General features: G+C 38.3%; 1 protein-coding gene across 2 annotated transcripts in view; it reads right to left on the reverse strand.

Annotated features, from left to right (window-relative positions):
- Positions 1-1,708: 1,708 nt before the first annotated feature.
- Positions 1,709-19,640, reverse strand: part of LOC122556557 (gamma-aminobutyric acid receptor subunit alpha-6-like) — a 39,757-nt gene continuing 21,825 nt past the window's right edge. For both annotated transcript variants that reach the window (XM_043703357.2, XM_043703353.2), the window contains 2 exons: positions 18,715-18,965; positions 1,709-9,731 (listed from right to left, as the gene is read on the reverse strand). In XM_043703357.2, the coding sequence (XP_043559292.1) occupies positions 9,450-9,731; positions 18,715-18,965 (533 nt within the window). In that variant the 3' untranslated portion in view covers positions 1,709-9,449. The remainder of the gene's footprint in view (positions 9,732-18,714; positions 18,966-19,640) is intronic.

The following is a 19,640-nucleotide window of genomic DNA, read 5'->3' on the forward strand; positions in this document are numbered from 1 at the left end:
AGGTTGGTATGAAGATAAGTGGAATAGGGCTAGGGTACCAAGTGGGTAGAGTGCAAGATTGTCCATCCCTAGTGGACCCGACCTAGAAAGTGACAACCATGCCCTCTGCCAGACCGGACTTGAATCCACTCTAAACTCCCTTATCCACCTGACACTCTATTCTCCCAGTGCCCTAACACCACACTTGTCAAAGTGGCTTTCAGGACCCTTATGTTTCAGAATATAGCAGTTAACTTATGAGAAGGGAATGTGGTTTGCCTTCCTCTGGCAACGTTGTTCTTTGAAAGAACTGTCAGATTGGAAGTTTGGCTCCACATATCTAAGGAATACCTGAGGTAAATCTCCTTTCAGAAACATGAACTCCTCTTCTTTCATAAAATAAAATGGCCAGATGGTGCATGTTTGCAAGATAACTGAGATAGTGTGCCAGGTTCTGCCGAAAAGTGGCGAATTTCATTCCAGCAGATAGCTGAGCGGTGAAGACAACGCATGCCTGGCCATTAAGCCCATGGCGGAGCATTTAACAAGGACTGTAATGTTAAGTATTTTTCCTTTGGCTCCTTTATTTCTAACTTTATATATTCTGTATTTTGATTTATTTTTCTGTGTTTTAAGATGAAGTTTTGCAATACTGTATTGTAGTTTCTAACAAAATACGTGTGACAAAAAATCAAATCAAACCAATGTTTAGGGTAGGTCGGGGTAGATGGAAGAAACTGAATTTGGTAATCGGGACTTGTCTGACAGTGGAAGAGTCAATGCTGTCGATTAGGTCTTGTGGGATAAATCTGGTGGGGCACGTGAGTGTCTGGTCAGATCTGGCCTAGGAGGAGAGGGTGGGTCAGATCCGGAAAAGGTCAGGTTGAGTTTGGGGAGGGGGGTTAGATTGGGTGTGAAATGAGGAGGAATCAAGTCAGATCTGGCTGAAGGGGTTGAAGGTGGAATCATGTCCGGTCTGGCAGAGACCATGGTTGTCAGATTCCAGGTCTGATCCACTAGTGGATGGACAATTGGTCAGTTCTGGTGGGCAAAGTGGAATGGAGTCAGGTCCAGCAGTGAGTGAGGGAAATATGGTCAAATCCCAGGGCTCAGGTCAGAGCCGAGTGGGTCGGTGGTGGATAAACTGATCAGGTTCAGCAGGGATTGAGTGGGTAGAAATCAAATTGGATGGTAGTTTTGATGGGGGTAGAGGGAAAGAGGGGGTTGGGATCAGGTCTTGAGGGCAGGATGTTGGGGAAGGGGGAGGGCTGTCAGGTAAAGTCTGTTAAATATTTACTAAGAGGTTAGACCACGTATTTAAGTCTAATTTTTCCAGACTATTTTAAGTAATTTCTTCAGAATGCTCTGAAGTCTCCAATTTAAATGGATTCCAGACATAGGATTTAATTTCCAGGGAAGTTCCTGTGGAATCTGCTGTGAAGGGATCATCACAAGATCCTGTGTACAATTCCTTTAAATGATGGAATAATGATTGTTTGGCTAGTGAAAAATCTGGATCCATGTATATGTATTTTCTCATCATATGTTGGCCTTTCTGTGATTGTCAGTCTTTCAATAACTGATCGTGAATCACTAAATAGACATTTTACAAAACACTGAAAGTTAGATTATTTATTCTAATGCCACTTTTATTACCAATAAACAGACAAGAAAATAATAAAGTGAATAAAGAAGACACACAAATTCTCACACATAGATATCCTCAGTAAAACAAATGGAAGTATCAATTTTATTTTTAATCAATGTAAGATACCAAACATGGAAAGTTACAATATTCTCAACAACTTGGATGTAATCACCACAGCATTGTCCCGCATTTTTAAAACACTTTTAAGGTAAACAGAATCAAATCATAGGAAGGCCCAAGTCAAATGTTAGTGCACATTTCCACAATGGTGAAAATGAACTAGAGCTTTATATCAACAGCACATTAGAAAATGAGCATTCAAACACATTGAACAGTTTTCCCATTACTCAATGATTGTGCAATTATATAAATGAAAAATATTTTTGTACACTATGTGTCAGTTTAGGTAATTTTATGAAGAGGTCCCACTATCATATTATTTCCATTCAAAATAATGTAAATTTTACCAAGTCGCTTGAGGCTCACAATAGTAGGGAATCTCAATGATTTGCCCTGATGCATTTTACATAGAGGCTAAGAAAGTTCTGTATAAATAATGTGGTTTCCAAATGAAATAACTGCAGAGGCCAGTATCCCATCACCAAGTCACTTTTTATTACCAAGTGGAGAGTCCTTGACTTTGATACAGCTCCCTCAGAGCCACCTCTCTGAGTGAACAAAATGTCTGACATTTCTATTCATATTTGTCAGCCAGGGCTGGGGAGTTTCTGATATGGGTAGCATGTAACACACAGTAGCTCACCTTTTGCAACTGGAGCATTTTGTAAAAAAAATCATTTTCTTCTTCAGGCAGTAAAGACATTGAGGTGACAACATCCATTGCATCCATCTCAGAATCTAAGGTTATCTTCAATGCTTGATAACAATGAGAATCTATGGATTCTGGAATAGTCAGAAAGGCTGTTAAGGAGCTGGCACATTTTAATCCTGCACTGTTTGCAACTTTCAAATGGTCCACGTGCTTGAATAGGACTGTCACATCTCCTCCAATTTTATACACCACTGGACCTGACCTTGTGTTGACCGTGCCGATTACCCATGCAGTGCCATTCCCATGGTTCCTACACCACACTTCTTCTGAAGTAAACTGTCTCTCTCGCTTAGTGCAATCTTGTGTCCAGCATTGGCATTCTTACTGCTGTTTCAGCCTCCCCCCTCCACCACCCCAGATCCCTCTGTTCAGGATATGTCTTGGGTGAGGCTATGCAATTGCCTTCCTGAAGTGGTTTTCCCCAAGCTCAGTTGAACTGGTAAGGGTGTCCACTTCCATTGGAATAGCCTGCAACTCATATTCTCCACCTGCCACATTTTCTAATAATAAAGCTAGTTGTAGTGCCTGTTTGAAGTCCAGTTGGGCTTGAGCTAGTAATGCTTTTGCATGGTTACATCATTAATCCCATATACCAAACAGTCTATCAGCATCTCCTAATCTAATATCTTAAGGGTAAAACCAAAGTCACATGCCTCTGTCAGTTGTCTTAACCTTGTCTAAAATCTGATACAGATTCCCCGGTTTTTTGAACTGCTGAATAAAACCAATGGCATCTTAGAATTAGAGGAGTCTTTAGGTTGTAATGTTCTTTAACTAAATCCATCAACTCTTAATGGTTTTATTATCTGGTGCCTCAGGGAAAGTTAAGCTCCTAATAACCAAAAAAGCTGTGTGCCTACAACTCATCATTTGCCTGGAAAAAATAACTCATTCTTTTCAAATACTGGGCCCAGTCTTTGACTGCAGGATTGAATTAGTCAAGCTTTCCAAACAATGGCATGATGCCAGAAATGCTGACACAGCTCAAACACGACCCCAAAGAGGTCGATAGCCTGTCACCAGGTCTCTCTTTATTTACACATGGAGAGTCCTTGACACTGATCCAGCTCCCTCAGAACCAGCTCTCAGAGTGAATAAGATGTCTGACTCTTCTGTTCTTAACTGTCAGCCAGAGCTCTCAGAATGAGCCAGATTATTAGACTCAATAGGGGAACTCATACTGTATGAAATCTACTACAATCACTACACCAAACATTACGGACCTTCAGCAACTGTGTCAAAAGGAAGTAGTTCCACAAAAATTATATTATCCAAAGTTGGAATAACTGTAACACAGCTTAGTTTTTAATTTTGTTTTTGCTTTTAATTTTAATCATTCTACTCGTAACTTCTAATGACACAATTGAGCTATTGATGATTTAATTATTTCTAACTGTGGAACAGAATTGAATTAACATTAGCTGACAGCATCTTAAGCAGAGTACTTTGGATATGTGCATGGTAAATCAGTTCCCACATGATCAGCTAAATCAATAGTTCTGCCAATGTTGTTCCCTCGATGATGACATTAGTTGTCATTGTTCAGATGAAATAGTAATGACACAAAAACAATTATTTTTAATAGGTTTGCATGATAAAATACTTCTGATTATGAGAGATTATATTAGATGACCTGAAATCCCTTAAGATATATTGTAGAAAATGAAAAAAGTTTACATTTTTTACTGACCCACACCCCTCTAGATATACTAACAGCTAGCAGTTCAAAAGGAACTCAATTTCACCTCTCAGCAGTCAGCCTCTATCACTTTCTTTACATCTGTTTTGAATGAATAGTTGGCTGTAATTAAGTACCGGGGTTTGGATTGTGCTTCAAATTAATGATATACTTTTCTAAGGTTGTACATGTGTTGGAGTGAGGTGGGGAAGTAATGGGTTGACTCCCATTCCACTTTCAATTAAAATGCCCGAAAGAAAAAAGTAAACTAAACAGTCTGAAAATTCTTGCTCCACCATTCAATAAGATAATGTCTGATCCAACACTTCCCACTCCACTTTCCTTCCATCATAACCCTTGATTCCCCTCCTGATTAAAAATGTGTCTATCTCAAATATACAAACAGACTCTGCCTCCACAACTTTGTGGCAAGGAGTTAAAAAGACTTATTACGCTGAAGAGAAGAAATTCCTCCTCATCTCAGTCTTAAATTGGCAGTCCTTTATTCTGAGACTAAACGTACTGGTCCTCGACTCTTCCATGAGGGGAAACATTTACCCAGTGAAGGCCCTTTCGAATCTTATATGTTTCAATGAGATCATATCTCATTCTTCTAAAATTAAATGAGTTCCAAACTTTAGAACTTTGTACAGTTTCAGCAATACTTTCCTATTCTATACTCCACCTCTTTGAAACAAGGCCAACGTTCCATTTGTCTTTCTGATTACCTGTTTCACCTGTGTGCTCCTTCGCTGTGTTTTGTTTTGTCATAGAACCACAAACCATAACTACAAAATGAATAATTTTGATTTGTAAGTAGCAACATGCTTGTTGTTGTATTCAGTGCATGGGGAGAAGGCATGTTTGTTATGGCTGTTGTACGTATCCAAAATATTAAATATATGAGTTTTTCCATCATATATCTATCTTCTCCTGTTTTAAATGTTGTATCCCCTGTTTTGCTGCGTATATTACTGCGGTACATAGAACACATCACAGACATTCATATTAAGTGGGGGTTAATTAACACTTAAGAATTCTGTTCATATGTGACTAAACTTATTTGCTTTCTTCACACACACATCTGACAATTTTACATATGGTAACTCAAAACGAATGAGTTATCAGCTTTTGCCTACCTTATAATATACACTGCGGGGGATGAACATTGAGAATTAAATACTACCAGACTGAATCAATCATTAACTTTCATCAAATGTGTACTGCCCTGACATGTTAAAATCCTTTCCTTATGCACATTGTTTACAAATATATTTTCAATGAAGACACAAAATAAATACTCGTGAAAAGACAGTTTCAGATATGACTATACATATGTCAACAAGAAATAAAACACATATACTTTTAATCCAGAAAATATTTTTAAAACATATATAGCACCTTACATCTGCAAAGCAAACCTCAAAAGTAGGTGGTCTAGAAAAAGGAAAAAAGGGACAAGATGCATTAAAACACACCAACAATACTCAACATAATGTCCATTTGGTGTTACATGAATGGAAAGATTGGGCGCATGCAAATAAAAAATAAAGAAACAATATTTAGTAGTGGAATAGAGGTGTTCATATCAACTTGTCAATGTATTGATGTTCAGTTCATTCTATTAAAATTCCTACTGTTAAATAGTCTGGGAAGAGTTACTTTCCTAATATATCGATTCAAACATTACAACTCACGAATTGGTAAACAGCATCAATATATTTGCTGTTTCAACTTCTAAGTCTCCATGTTTTACATCTAATTCCCTACATTCAACTACATTTACTTGTTTATGCATTGGCCTCTCTCCTGACTAGACTTTGTGACTACCTTTCTGTCAATACACTTTCCTTAGAAACATATTTCCCTTCAGAATTAAAATTCAAATTTAAAGCTTAGGCTTTGGGAAATTTAGATTATTAAATAGATTTAAAGTAAAACTTCCTTTGCAAAAATGTCATATCAGTAATTTAGTACATTTCAAACATTTTCCAGTGTTAAATGTATACTATATACAATCTCAAACATTTGATTTATTTTTTCTTTAAAGCGTTTAGTTAATTGAATAAACCAAAATACATACGAGAAATATTCACATGGCAGGAAATCAATAAAACAACTTAATATATAGGAAACAATAATCGTGCATTATTTACACAAGTATGTAGTCGGCCCATGTTACATCCAAATTTACTTGTAGAATAATATTCCCTGTAGAGTCCACATTTTTTTATAGAACCAGATATTACATATTGCAAAAAGAATAAAGTAGTTTGTTATTTCATCATATTGGTTTTGTTGCTTTGGAGGATTTACTTGATTTTCTTTTACTTTATATTAATCAATGAAATTCAGAGACTTTAATTATTGCACCTACTGAATGAAAGGCATTTTGCTACTGCAACATAATGCAGAGAAAATCTCAATTAACTGATGACATTGTTTTATTATATTAAAAGAAAGTAGCGAGTAGTTTTCAAAATTAATTGAAAATAGTGAGTTGTATTTTTGATATTGTTGAATAAAAATACATCCTTACTTGTAGAGAAAACTAGTCTGCATGAAACTTTTCACAATAAAGTTATAGAACAGTTTGGTGTAAATGCAGAAGTACAAATATAGTCATCCCCTTAGAAAGGGATCAATTGGAATTGCTCAGAAGAGGCTACCAGCAGGGCAATAGTCTGAAAGACGCTAATTGTTATTTGTATAATTTTTAACCTAAGATTCTTTGAGAATCTTGGAATTTTAATTGTTAGTATGTCAGTACAGTGCTGCCTCACTGATAATTTATTGACTCCATTAGAGGGAGTTATCTGAACTTTACTTTTAAAAACATTTAAAACGCTTGCTGAAAAGAATGTACAATATTGCACATGTGTGGTGCTAACTTTATACAAGACCTTGGTCAGCCCAAAATTGGAAAACAGCTCTGGGAACTCAGTTGCAACATGCTTACTGGATATATAGAAAGAAAACAGAGAAAATTTACTAGAATAATGCAGAAGTAAAAGGTTATAGTCATAAAGATGCGTACCAAAAGAAACTCTTTTCTATTGAAGCACAGGGGAGATCTGATGGAGAGTTTTATGGTTATAAACATTTTCAAAGTGAATTGTAAAAGATTGTTTCCAATAGCTGGTAAATTTCTAATAGAATTCTGGGACATTACTGCATAATTATTTTATAATTTAAAGCTATAAAGATAATTAATCTCTACTTCACTAGATTGGATTAGTATATTTGCACTGAAACTTTCCTATATTTCATGCAAATGTCCAATACTGATAGTGACTCTCATCATCTAATATTTCAATGCCCTAATAGCAGACATTTCTATTCTTCTATAATGATTCAGGGAAGACAGTACATTTACTGGGTCTCACTAGTACTCCCATTGAATATCAAGCCCAGAGTCCAACACCACTAAAGAAGACACTTAAACTGTTTTCACATAACAACAAGAGCAAACTTGTACTTCAACAGAAGCGCAAAATGACCAGTAAAAAAATAAGCTGTCAATTCACGACTTCCGATTTTGTGCCAACAGTAAAGAAAATGTGTTACCCTACCAGTAATTTTTAAAGAAAATAATGTGGAAAGAAAATGAATTCCAACCGACTTCATTTTTTGACTATTCAATAACAATCAGTGTAGGATGATGACATCTTAGAGTCACAGAGAAGTACAGCACAGAAATAGACCCTTCGGTCCAACTCGTCCACGCCGATCAAATATGCTAACCTAATCTAGTCCCATTTGCCAGCACTTGACTCATATCCCTCTAAATCCTTCCTATTCATATACCTATCCAGATGCCTTTTAAATGTTGCAAATGTACCAGCCTCCACCACTTCCTCTGGCAGCTCATTCCATACACGCACCACCCTCTGTGTGAAATCGTTGCCCCTTAGGTCCCTTTTATATCCTTCCCCTCTCACCCTAAATGTATGCCCTCTAATTCTGGACTCCCCCACCCCAGCAAAAAGACTTTATCTATTTCGCTTATCCATGTCCCTCATAATTTTGTAAACCTCTATAAGGTCACCCCTCAGCCTCCGACACTCCGGGAAAACAGCACCAGCCTATTAAGCCTCTCCCTAAAGCTCAAATCCTCCAACCCCGGCAACATTCTTGTAAATCTTTTCTGAACCTTTTCAAGTCTCACAACGTTCTGGCGGGATATGAGTAATCAATGGCAAAAGTGCAAGAAAATAAATTCCTGAAGATTTTGAACAAAATTCTAAGAATTATTCTAAAATAACAGTCATCATTATTGAATTTTTACTAGTTTGGATCTGATGATCTCACAAAAAAGGTAGTACTGTAGCTATGAGTCAAGGAAAGATTATGACATTCAGTGGACATTCTACAAATGGGATAAAGCAAATATGAAAAAATGGTAATAAATCCAGTAGGTTACAAGAAAATCTGATAAACTGTCAAGTTCATTGAAGTGTTCAAGTCATCTCAATAATATTGTCAATATTCATTATTTAAACAATGATATTTTTAAAAACATTATAGTTATATCTAAACATTGAGTGTACTTCGTCTATGCCTGCTTTTCATAAATAAATCCTATTGTCGAAGAATCGTCTCTCATTTTACTGTCATTCCTTCTTCAAGGTTAGATTTCTGAGAGGACATTTCTGCAATGTAATATTTTGATTCCTGCTTTCTAAAAAAATATACTTTACATAATTTTTTTATCAAATTAAAGATGTGAACAAATAAAGCATTCAATAAAAAAAGTGTTATTATATATTGCAGTACTTTACTTCAAACCACAATGAGCACACAAAATAAATCTTCTCTAAACTCTTCTTGGGACTGAAGCTAAAGAAAGCTAACATTATGTTACAGGATTCCAATACACATAACCCACAGTATTTCCCGGTATGCATGAGTCAAATCAAAACTAGCCTTGATAATATATTGAATTATATGGTAAAGTCATAAAATATTCGATAAGGACAGAAGTGCAAAATATGAAAAGCAGAATCAGTCCATTGAGTTCAGCCCTTCAAATGAGAAATTGCCTAGTTTCCATGGTCAAATTAAGTTGTTGTAATTCTATTTATTCCTATCTTTCTCCAGTGGATATTTTCAATTGGTATGTATAATAAAGAAATGCAATGTAGAAGGGCATTTTAATACTGTAACATACTTTCCTCCAAGAAATTATGTTTTCATTTGAACCCTTCACTGTGCAGCTATTTTGTAAGAAAATCTATATATCCATTATTTTTGTATGCATGATAATGCAATCTTGTTTGGCTGTACACAAATGTAACATATGACATTGAAAGTTATATATTACTTCCCATTTCCATAGTGTCTTTTGAAAGGTACACAATCCAATACACCAGATTGAAAGCTCCGAATGATAGCGGGAAAAGGATCCTGGCATACTGGTCGATCTTGCTGGTACCAGTATGAGATTGCGGTTGAGCAGATGGAGAGAGACCAGGAGCAGAACACAAAACCGGTTGCACATTGCTGTTAGAATCTGGTTCTACACTGGATGCTGACTCTTTCTGAGGTGCCAAGGAGTTAAATCTTTTCTTTAAGTTGGAATTGGAATCAGAATGCTACAAAATAAAAATGAAAATACTTTAGAAAATAGAATGAAATTATCTTCTTCCTGGTAAAGTCACTCTGGCCTAGTTTCAAGATTTGTAACCTTTCTGGGGATCAAAATGAAACCGTCAAAACATCTGTACTCTATATTACATAAACCATTCATTTATGAGACATACTAAACAAATGTATGATTCATTTTGCTAAAATTTGGAGTGAGGATAAAACAAATTACATCAAGTTGGATTAGCATATGTTTGCATTGAAATGCAATCATGAACAAATGTCCTTCCTGGTCTGCAATAGCCATGTGACCTCTACCATGAAGCACACACATTGCAGTACAGCTATCTTACTGAGACTTTAAGAAAGTCATTCCTTCCAGCCACTATCTATTCCTATAACAACACAGAATCATAGAATCCCTACATTACGGAAGCAGGCCATTCAGCCCATTGAGTCAACAAAATTCCAAAGAGCATCTCACCCAGACCCATCCTCCCTTCCCTATCCCTGTATTTCCCATGGCTAATTCATCTAGCCTGCACATCCCTGCAGATAATGGGCATTTTAGCATGGCCAAACTACCTAACCTGCACATTTTTGGACTGTGGGAGAAAACCAGTCTACTCAGTGGAAACCCAAGCAAGCACAGGGAGAATGTGCAAATTCCACACAGTTACCAGAGGATGGAATTGAACCGGGGTCCCTGATGCTGTGAGGCAGCAGTGCTAACCACTGAGTCACTGTGCTACCCTCACATGGTGTCAGAAGAGGGGCTGGGATTGTGTGTATACAAAAAAAGAATGTTCAGAGCAATGAAAGCTACTTTAAGCAACTGAAATAAAAATATAAAAAAGAACGAGAAAGAAGATCTAATTAAAGATAAGATTGTATTTGGCACGTGAGATTTTGCATTGGCATCACATCTACTCAGAATGGAGAGTCAGGAAAGCAATTGACATGTGCAGAAGTGGTGTGGTAGTAAATCAGCAGCAAGAGCATATCCACGGCAGAACAGAACAAATTTGCATTATTCTGCTCAATACTCCAAAAGGGACAATAATCGTGGATAAATGATTGGATCCAAATACCGCAGAGGATATCATGTAAAGGAGAAGAAGGCATGTCTAGCATTCAAAAGCAGTGTTCTCACTACAAAAAACTAAATCAGCTTGCACACAAGGGTATGGTGAGAAGAAAGCAAAAAAAACAAGCACACATGCATATTGCCAATGGAGAAATTCCAACTGAAGATTCTAACAAATCACCCTCCACCATAATAAACAAATGTTGGGTCAGTTGGGTTGATAGGTGATAGAGATGGAAATGTGTTGCTGGAAAAGCGCAGCAGGTCAGGCAGCATCTAGGGAACAGGAGAATCGACGTTTCGGGCATTAGCCCTTCTTCAGGAAAGGTGATACATGGTTTGTGACTGTTGGAATGAGGGCTTCAGAAAGAGAACATCAGGTCAACATAAAGTATCAGATAGTCACCAATACATCATGCCACACAATGATATTTGGAGATTTGTGTGAAGTAGTTGAATGTGACGATCCAAAAAGTAAACCTTGAAAAGTAATGTGCATCTGGTGGCACCTCTAGGACAAATTATTCTGTGAACCCAACAACATGAATGGTAACCAGGAGTTTTAGGTTATGGACAGCAAGAAAAAGCCTCCTATCTCAGCTGGAGCAAGTCTAAAGCTTCAGCTGGTAATCTGCAATGTGACAAGGACTCCATAATCACTGATTTTCAAAAATTGCCAGCATGTAATCGCAGGAGCTTTTACAAGGAGGGAATTGTTGTAAGATGTGTTGAGGGGGTCATACTGTTAATAGATTTTAATATTAAGAAAAAATGTTAGATTGAGATGATAGCTGAGAGACAGTGAACCATACACGTACATGAGGAATATATTTTCCAGTTAAAACCTAAAGGGGGAGGATCTGATAATTCAAAGAGTAGATTCTAATGCATGTACTAATCATGAAGAATGACCGAAAGGCAATCTCATCCTGGGTCATCTGCCTACAGTGAATCCCCCATGCGATGTATTGCCAGAAGGGTAAGTTAATTGGAGAAAGTCCACAATAATGGTAAAAGCAAACAAGGCAACAGGCAAAAGAAAAAAATTAATAAACTATGCAAGAGGATGGACAAGAATTGCTGGCCATTAATTTGCAAAAAAGTGCACAGGAATGGAAAACAATGAATCCTGTTCAAGTTTGAATAATGATTCAGAAGTTATGTCTGGAAGGAGGAAAAGATGTACAGTGTTTTAATTTGTTTTAAACGTAGCTCAGCCAAAGGTGAAGGTGACAGAGTCGCCAGGAAAATCCAGAAGCCTTTCAACTAAAGGACAGAAGCAAATGTCCCTATGATTGGGAAGTGTTTGTGGCTGCACCAAATTTTTTTTTTAAGATTACTTACAGTATGGAAACAGGCCCTTCGGCCCAACACGTCCACACCAACCCTCCGAAGAGCAACCCACCCAGACCCATTCCCCTACATTTACCCCTTCACTTAACATGACAGGTGATTTAGCTTGGCCAATTCACATAACCTTCAAATTTTTTGGACTGTGGGAGGAAACCGGAGCAAACACACGCAGACACGGGGAGAATGTGCAAACTCCATACAGACAGTTGCCTGAAGTGGGAATTGAACCCGGGTTTCTGGCGCTGTGAGGCAGCAGTGCTAACCACTGTGCCACCTGAATTGGAAGATAAAGCAATTAGGGAAACTAAACCAAAAATATTAGAAAATCTGAAAGAATTTGGTGAGTATTCAGAGGTTTCAAATAGAGGTCCACTGGCTCCACCACATAGATACAGAAAACCTCCTACTGGATAGCTCTGTAAGATCAAGATTGACAGTCAGGGGTGTTGTGGTTATGAAGAGTTGGGTCATCTACAGTGTGAATGGTGATTTTTAAATTTTTTGGCCACTTTAGTTATCTATTCAAGGAGATGCAATTCCATACCTTTAAGAGCAGCTTTCCATTCGGGCAATATGCTTCTGAAAGAACTACTTCATCAGCCTCCAAAAGAAGCATTTGACATGGAAGGGAAATTTTTGGAAGCTTAATGATTTTGTTTACAGTTTGAATAGCACTTCTCAAGCATGGCATATTTTGGTAAAGGCTGTCCTTTTAAGGTTCACTTGTCTTTATGATGCAATTTCTTCTGGAGTGTTACTAATGAGTTTGAAAAGAATGCCATTGATCAAATTAGGAAGAAATTTAAAATTGGTAATCAGATATCTGGTGTTTTAAAATATGTTGATTTAAAGGTATAGCTGAGTGAGTCAGCTGTAATTTTACATTAACAATGCAACTTGGAGAGTACCAATCCCATCATAATTCGTAATGTCAGGACAATAGAAAAAAGATGCAGCTGCCTCCAAAGATACAATGAAATAACTGTGCAGTCTTGTCAGACAGCTCAGTTTGTTAGGTACATAGATGAGATTGAATGCAAGTTTTGATAAATAAGAACAGAAATTGTTGGAAAAGCACAGCAGGTCTGGCAGGATCGGTGGAGAGAAATCAGAGTTAATGTCTTGGGTTGAGTGACTCTTCCTTAGAACTGGTTCTGAAAAGTAACTTGTGGTGCAAAATCTAACGTTTTGAGGCCATTTGGAGAGTGTGTGAAATATTTCAAAGAAAAGATAGTGTAGTGTAGTTTAGGTATACCCACAATGCCATTAGGGAGAGAATTCCAGGATTTTCACCCAGTGAAACTGAAGGAATGGCAATATACTTCCGAGTCTGATGGTGAGAAGTTTGGAGGTGAAATTGCAGGTGGTGGCATCTATCTGCTGCCCTTGTTCTTGTTGATGTTAGTGGCTGTGAATTTGGAAAGTGCTGTCTAAGAAACCTTGGTGAATTTCCACAGTGCATCTTGTAAATGGTGCATAGTCCTGCTGCTGAGCATCAGTGGTGGAAGGACTAAATGTGGATGTGGTGTCAATCAAGCGGGCTCCTTTATCTTGCATAGTGTTGAGCTTCTTGAATATTCTTTGATTTACTCTCATTCAGGCAAGTGGGGAATTTTCCACTTGTGACTTATAGATTGTGGACAGGCTTTAAGGAGGGAGGAGGTAAACTACTCGCTGCAAGGGTCTTAGCCTCTACCCTGCTCTTGCAGCCACAGTATCTATATGACAAAGCTAGTTCAACTTCTGGTCAATGTTAACTCTTATGATATTGATAGTAGGGGATTCAGTGTTGGCATTTCTTTTTAAATTCGCTCGTGGGACATGAGTGCCAGTGGCTGGGCCAACATTCATTGCCTGCCCCTAGCTGCCCTTTAAGAGGTGGTCAGCTGCCTTCTTGAATCGCTGAAGTCCACATGCTGTAGGACAACCCATGATGTTGTTGTGGAAGCAAGTTCAGGATTTTGACTCAATGACACAAACTATTGCAATGTATTTCCTAGTCAGGATGGTGATACCATTGAACATCAAGGAGCAATGGTTTGACTGTTGTTGGAAATGGTCATTGTCTGGCATTTGTATGGTATGTATGTTATTTGTCACTGTCAGCCCAAGCCTGTTCAGATTTGGCATTTGAGCATGAACTGCTTCAGTATTGGAAAATTTGTCATAGTACTGAACACTGTAATCATCAGTGAACATTTCCACTTCTGACCTTATGGTGGAGTGAAGTTCATTGATGAAGCAGCTGAAGATGGTTAAGCGAAGGATGATTAAAGATGTACTCCTACTCTATAGTCAATAACAACATAATATCAAAAAATAAAACGACTATGAGAAAGTCACCTCATTCCATCCTTGTGGCTCGGACTCTCGATTCTCAGAATTATTTCTTTTTGCCTCTGTTTTCCACCCATAATATCTCTGCAGAACTGTCTCTTTGTGAATGAATGGGTGTGTGTTTGGATTTAAAGAAAGTATAATTTAAATTTGCAATAATAGTTTTTTTCACATATTTTTTGCAATCATTTTTCACATATTAAGGGATGTGTGTTTCAAATAAATATATTTTGGCTTCTTGTTTCGTGATATTTTGAATTGTTTTTATTTTAGATAGTGGAAAATGTCAAGCAACAATCTTAGTGATTCAATTGGTCATTTATCCATTTGTGATGGCTAATGGAATAGTGGACAAACAAACAGGAGGCTGGAAGAACACAGCAAGCAGGCAGCATCAGCAGGTGGAAAAGGTCAACGTTTTGGGTCAAGATCCTTCATCAGGACTTGGGAGGGGGGGGGAGAAAGGGAGCTCCCTTCACCTTTTCCACCTCCTGGTGCTGTCTGGCTTGCTATGTTCTTCCAACCTCCTGTCTGGCTTGCTATGTTCTTCCAACCTCCTGTTTGTCTACTTCACATTTTAGTAGTTTATTTTGTCTCTAATGGAATAGTGGGACTTGCTTTTCAGTGCGCTCTTCACAAAGGAGCTGCGACAATACAATCTTCAATTCTGTACTGAAGGAAATAATATCTATTCAATGGAAAACTATCTTTTTGATGCTTCATATTTCTGGAAATACTTCTTTTTATACCAGGAATTTGAAAACATTATAGATCTTGCAAATTATAAGTACTACCTGACATTTTCACTTATTTCAAAATATAAACATCACCACAATGAATGAGAGAAGCCACTTCCTATCAAAATTAACAGGAGGACATTGCACAAATTTTACTCATTCTTTTTAAATTGAGGAGATATTATCAAAGAGTGGTCAGGAAAACAGGTCTTGCCCATCAATTCAAATGTCAATCCATTTAACTACATCATTTTGGAAACAAAATTTGCATCCATTCCATTTGTGAATCTTGTGTGCGCCTTTTCTCATCCAAACATTGACCTGGTGGAAGACTTTCAGTAGTGGATATTGCAGATTGCCCATCAGAACCACCCTAAAAAGATGTTTTGGAGTTCACTACTTCTGCACGGGAGCTGAAGTCCAGACCACCTAGCTGGTAGGTACAGGAAGGGAACTAATAAAGTGGCAGTAATGTAAGGACAAATGTTGTTATTATGAGAGGGATGTGCAGATTATTGCCAACCCACTAGGTCAGTATTCAACTATTCTAGTAAGAGAGGAGGACCTTGACAAGCATTTTCAACACTGGTGTTCACAGGTATAATGACAAGTCTAACAGTTTGTGGCAGCAAACTGAGTTTGCAGGGCTTCAGTCTGAGCATTCCCTGCAGCATCTGATGCAGGTGCTACATTTGGTGAACCGGTTGGTGACCCATGTAACTTTCATGGAGGATGGCGAACTGATTGAAGTGCTTCTCAAACACTTAATTAGCTAGCATTGCACCGTCTTAGGATTAAGGACCGTGATGATGGAAATCCTGTCCATTGAGAGTTGCATCAGCCAAACAGAGGCAAGCAGTTCTCCATTGTTGCAAATTGTATTCTGGAGCTGATGCTGGATCGCTGGATGAGTAAGAGCAGGATGGGAATTGGTAGATGGCAGGATCAGAGGCAAGGTTGGCAGGAAGGCGATCAGCAATCCTCCATCAGATGGGTCTCCTCCAAACACTCACCCAGGTGCCAGATTTATGTTACGGTTAACACTTAGATTCAACTACATGTTCACGCCTGCTCTCTGTATCCCTCGATTCTGTGGAACCAAAATCTATTTTGGCCTCAAACATATTCACTAATGGAACATCAATTGATATTTGAGGTTTAGAATTCAAATCAACTCTGACATATGCTATTTCTACAACTACCCACTTTAAAATCACTTTCAATATTACTTTGAGAATCTGCTTCAGTCAAAATAAACCTCCTGCTTATGAGGTGCAGGCTAAGTTGGCTTTAAGAAGTGCTGGCTACTGCAACCATGGTGTGGCTTTACATGATTTTGTGTCTCATGCTCAGTGAGAAGTTACTCAACAGTGCGCTGAATGTTAGCAGCACAACACAATCCGTAAATAAGACAGTAGCATAAATTTGTGGTTTGAGTAACATGATCCCATCATCCATGTACAGGACTTATTGTATCTTATAGCCCAGAATTTCTTTCAGTTCCGACATATAAAATAAAATGTAGCAAATTCATGTAATGACTTATGTTAAATTTATTCCATACAACATCTTGATCACTAAAATAGATGTTTCAGAATGTAAAATGTAATCACTGCAGCTGTGCAACATTAAAAACAAAATATTCCTAAATCTCTAAAGAGCAATGTTAAATCTCACGGGATCAAGAGAGAGCTAGTCAATTGGATACAAAATCAGCTTGCCAGTAGAAGTAGAGGATAGTGGAAGAGAGCTTTTCTTCACACTGGAGGCCTGTGACCAGTGGTGTGTCACAAGGATCGGTGCTCAGTCCACTGTTATTCTTCATTTATATCAATGATTTGGATGAGAATTTAGGAGGTGCAGTTCGTAAGTTTGCAGATTACACCAGGATTGGTGGTATAGTGGACAGTGATGAAGGTTGTCTGGGAACGCAGAAAGTTCTTGATAAACTGGGCTGGTGGGCTAAGGAATGGCAGATGGAGTTTAATTTAGATAAATGCAAGGTGTTGCATTTTGGTGGGTAAAATCAGGGCAAGAATTACACAGTCAATGGTCAGGCCCTGGGGAGTGTTATCAAACAAAGAGATCTGGGGATACAGATTCATAGCTCTTTAAATGTGGAGTCACAGGCAGACAGGGTGGTGAAGAAGGCTTTCGATATACTTGCTTTCATCGGTCAGAGCACTGAGAATAGGAGTTGGGACGTCTTGATACAGTTGTACAAGAAGTTGGTGAAGCCTCAATTTGAGTACTGCTTGTAGATCTCGTTGCCCTACTGATAAAAAGGGTATTATTGAACTAAAAAAAATTGCAGAAAAGATTGACAAGGATGCTATGTGGGCTGGAAGCTTTGAGTTATGAGGAGAGGTTCGATAGGCTGGGACTTTTTTCCCTGGATCGAAGGAGATTGAGGGGTGACCTCACAGAGGTCTATAAAATCTTGAGAGGCATAGATAAGTTAGGTAGCCAACAGTTTTTTTTCCCCATGTTGGGTGGTCTAAAACTAGAGGTCACAGATTTAAGGCGAAATGGGAGAGATACAAAGGGGTCCAGAGAGGCAACTTTTTCAAAGAGACGGTGGTGAGTGTCTGGAATGGACTGCCAGCGGTAGTAGATTAGATTAGATTAGATTAGATTACTTACAGTGTGGAAACAGGCCCTTCGGCCCAACAAGTCCACACCGACCCGCCGAAGCGCAACCCACCCATACCCCTACCTTTACCCCTTTAACCTAACACTACGGGCAATTTAGCATGGCCAATTCACCTGACCCGCACATCTTTGGACTGTGGGAGGAAACCGGAGCACCCGGAGGAAACCCACGCAGACACGGGGAGAATGTGCAAACTCCACACAGTCAGTCGCCTGAGTCGGGAATTGAACCCGGGTCTACAGGCGCTGTGAGGCAGCAGTGCTAACCACTGGGCCACCGTGCCGCCCACAAACAAGTACAATTTTGTCATTCAAGGAACATTTAGACATGGATGGGATAGATATGGAAGGATGTGGACCAAACGCAGGCAAATGGGAATAGATTAATTGTGAAAACTGGGCGGCATGAGCAAGTTGAATCGAAAAGCCTGTTTCCATGCTATAGACCTATATGACTCTATTTCAGCACGGAAGCTGGCTGAATATCAACTCTGCCATTAATGGTCACCATGGCAAATGATACAGTTAATAAACATGTTCAAAGAAATATTTACTGTAGAAACCTCAGAGATCCTTTTGCAAATATGCTAGGCCAGATTTTAATTTTGTTTTTGGAAACAGTGAAACACAATCAATGCTAGGGCTAGTTTTACATTTTATATTTAAAATTATATAAAGGAAATAGTTGTACTGTATAACATCTTTAGGAAACAAAATTGACAATATCTTTATTATATAGGATAAGATGCATATTAAGTGGGAATTCACAAATTGTCTGTTATCATGACTTTGCCTTTTCATGTCGACAAACGAGAACTCACTTACCGATACTATCTCCTCTGATTCAGGTACTCCTGCTACTGCTGATAATGCTGCTGCTTGTGTTGCTTTTTTTTGGGCTTTTTGAGCCTGAAGATTTGTGAAGTAGTTTACGGCTGCAAATTCGATGAGTGCAGAAAAGACAAAAGCGAAACATACTGCTATGAACCAATCCATAGCAGTAGCATAGGACACCTTTGGTAGCGAGTGGCGTGCGCTGATACTTAGAGTAGTCATGGTTAAAACTGTAGTAATACCTTTAGAAATTTAAATAGAAAAATAATAATCTACTTAGCATTTTTGGCATTGATAACAAAGCAAACAATTAGATGGCCATTTTTGTACTTAATTTTCTTATATCCCTTATGACATTTAATGAATGGCGAGCATTATCTTTGAGGTGTGGAAGTAGACTGTTCCTTAATGTCCACCAAGTGTGTTTACTTCTAGTCACTGACCTGAAATATTTAAAGAGATTGTCAACTTGCCCATCCCTAATTGCAATTAGGGATCAACCACATTGCTGTGAGTATGGAGTCACATGTAGGCCAGACCACTTAAGGACAGCAGATTTCCTTTCCTAAAGGACACCAGTGAACTAGATAGGTTTCTTCGACAATGGTTTTGTGGACATCATTAGACTCTTCTTTCTAGACTTCTATTCCATTCAATTTCTACCATCTACCATTGCAGGATTTGAACCTGTCTCTCCATAACATCACCCGGGTCTTTGGATTAACAGTGCAGGGATAGTACCACTAGGTGATCACCTTCCCAGTGATGATACATCTTGTAGTAAGGGTTCACGTCCACTAAAAGTTAGAGATAATAGTGCAAACTTAATCCACTCAGGACTTTCTCAATCTGCAAATTGTGGCCTAGCTGCTCTTGAGAAAGTGGCAGTGAGCTGCCTTCTTGAACTGCTGCAGTGT

The sequence above is a fragment of the Chiloscyllium plagiosum genome, unplaced genomic scaffold, assembly GCF_037043375.1.
Source record: "Chiloscyllium plagiosum isolate Xiang-an unplaced genomic scaffold, Cpla_swu_hap1 HiC_scaffold_16, whole genome shotgun sequence".
Lineage (NCBI taxonomy): Eukaryota > Metazoa > Chordata > Chondrichthyes > Orectolobiformes > Hemiscylliidae > Chiloscyllium > Chiloscyllium plagiosum.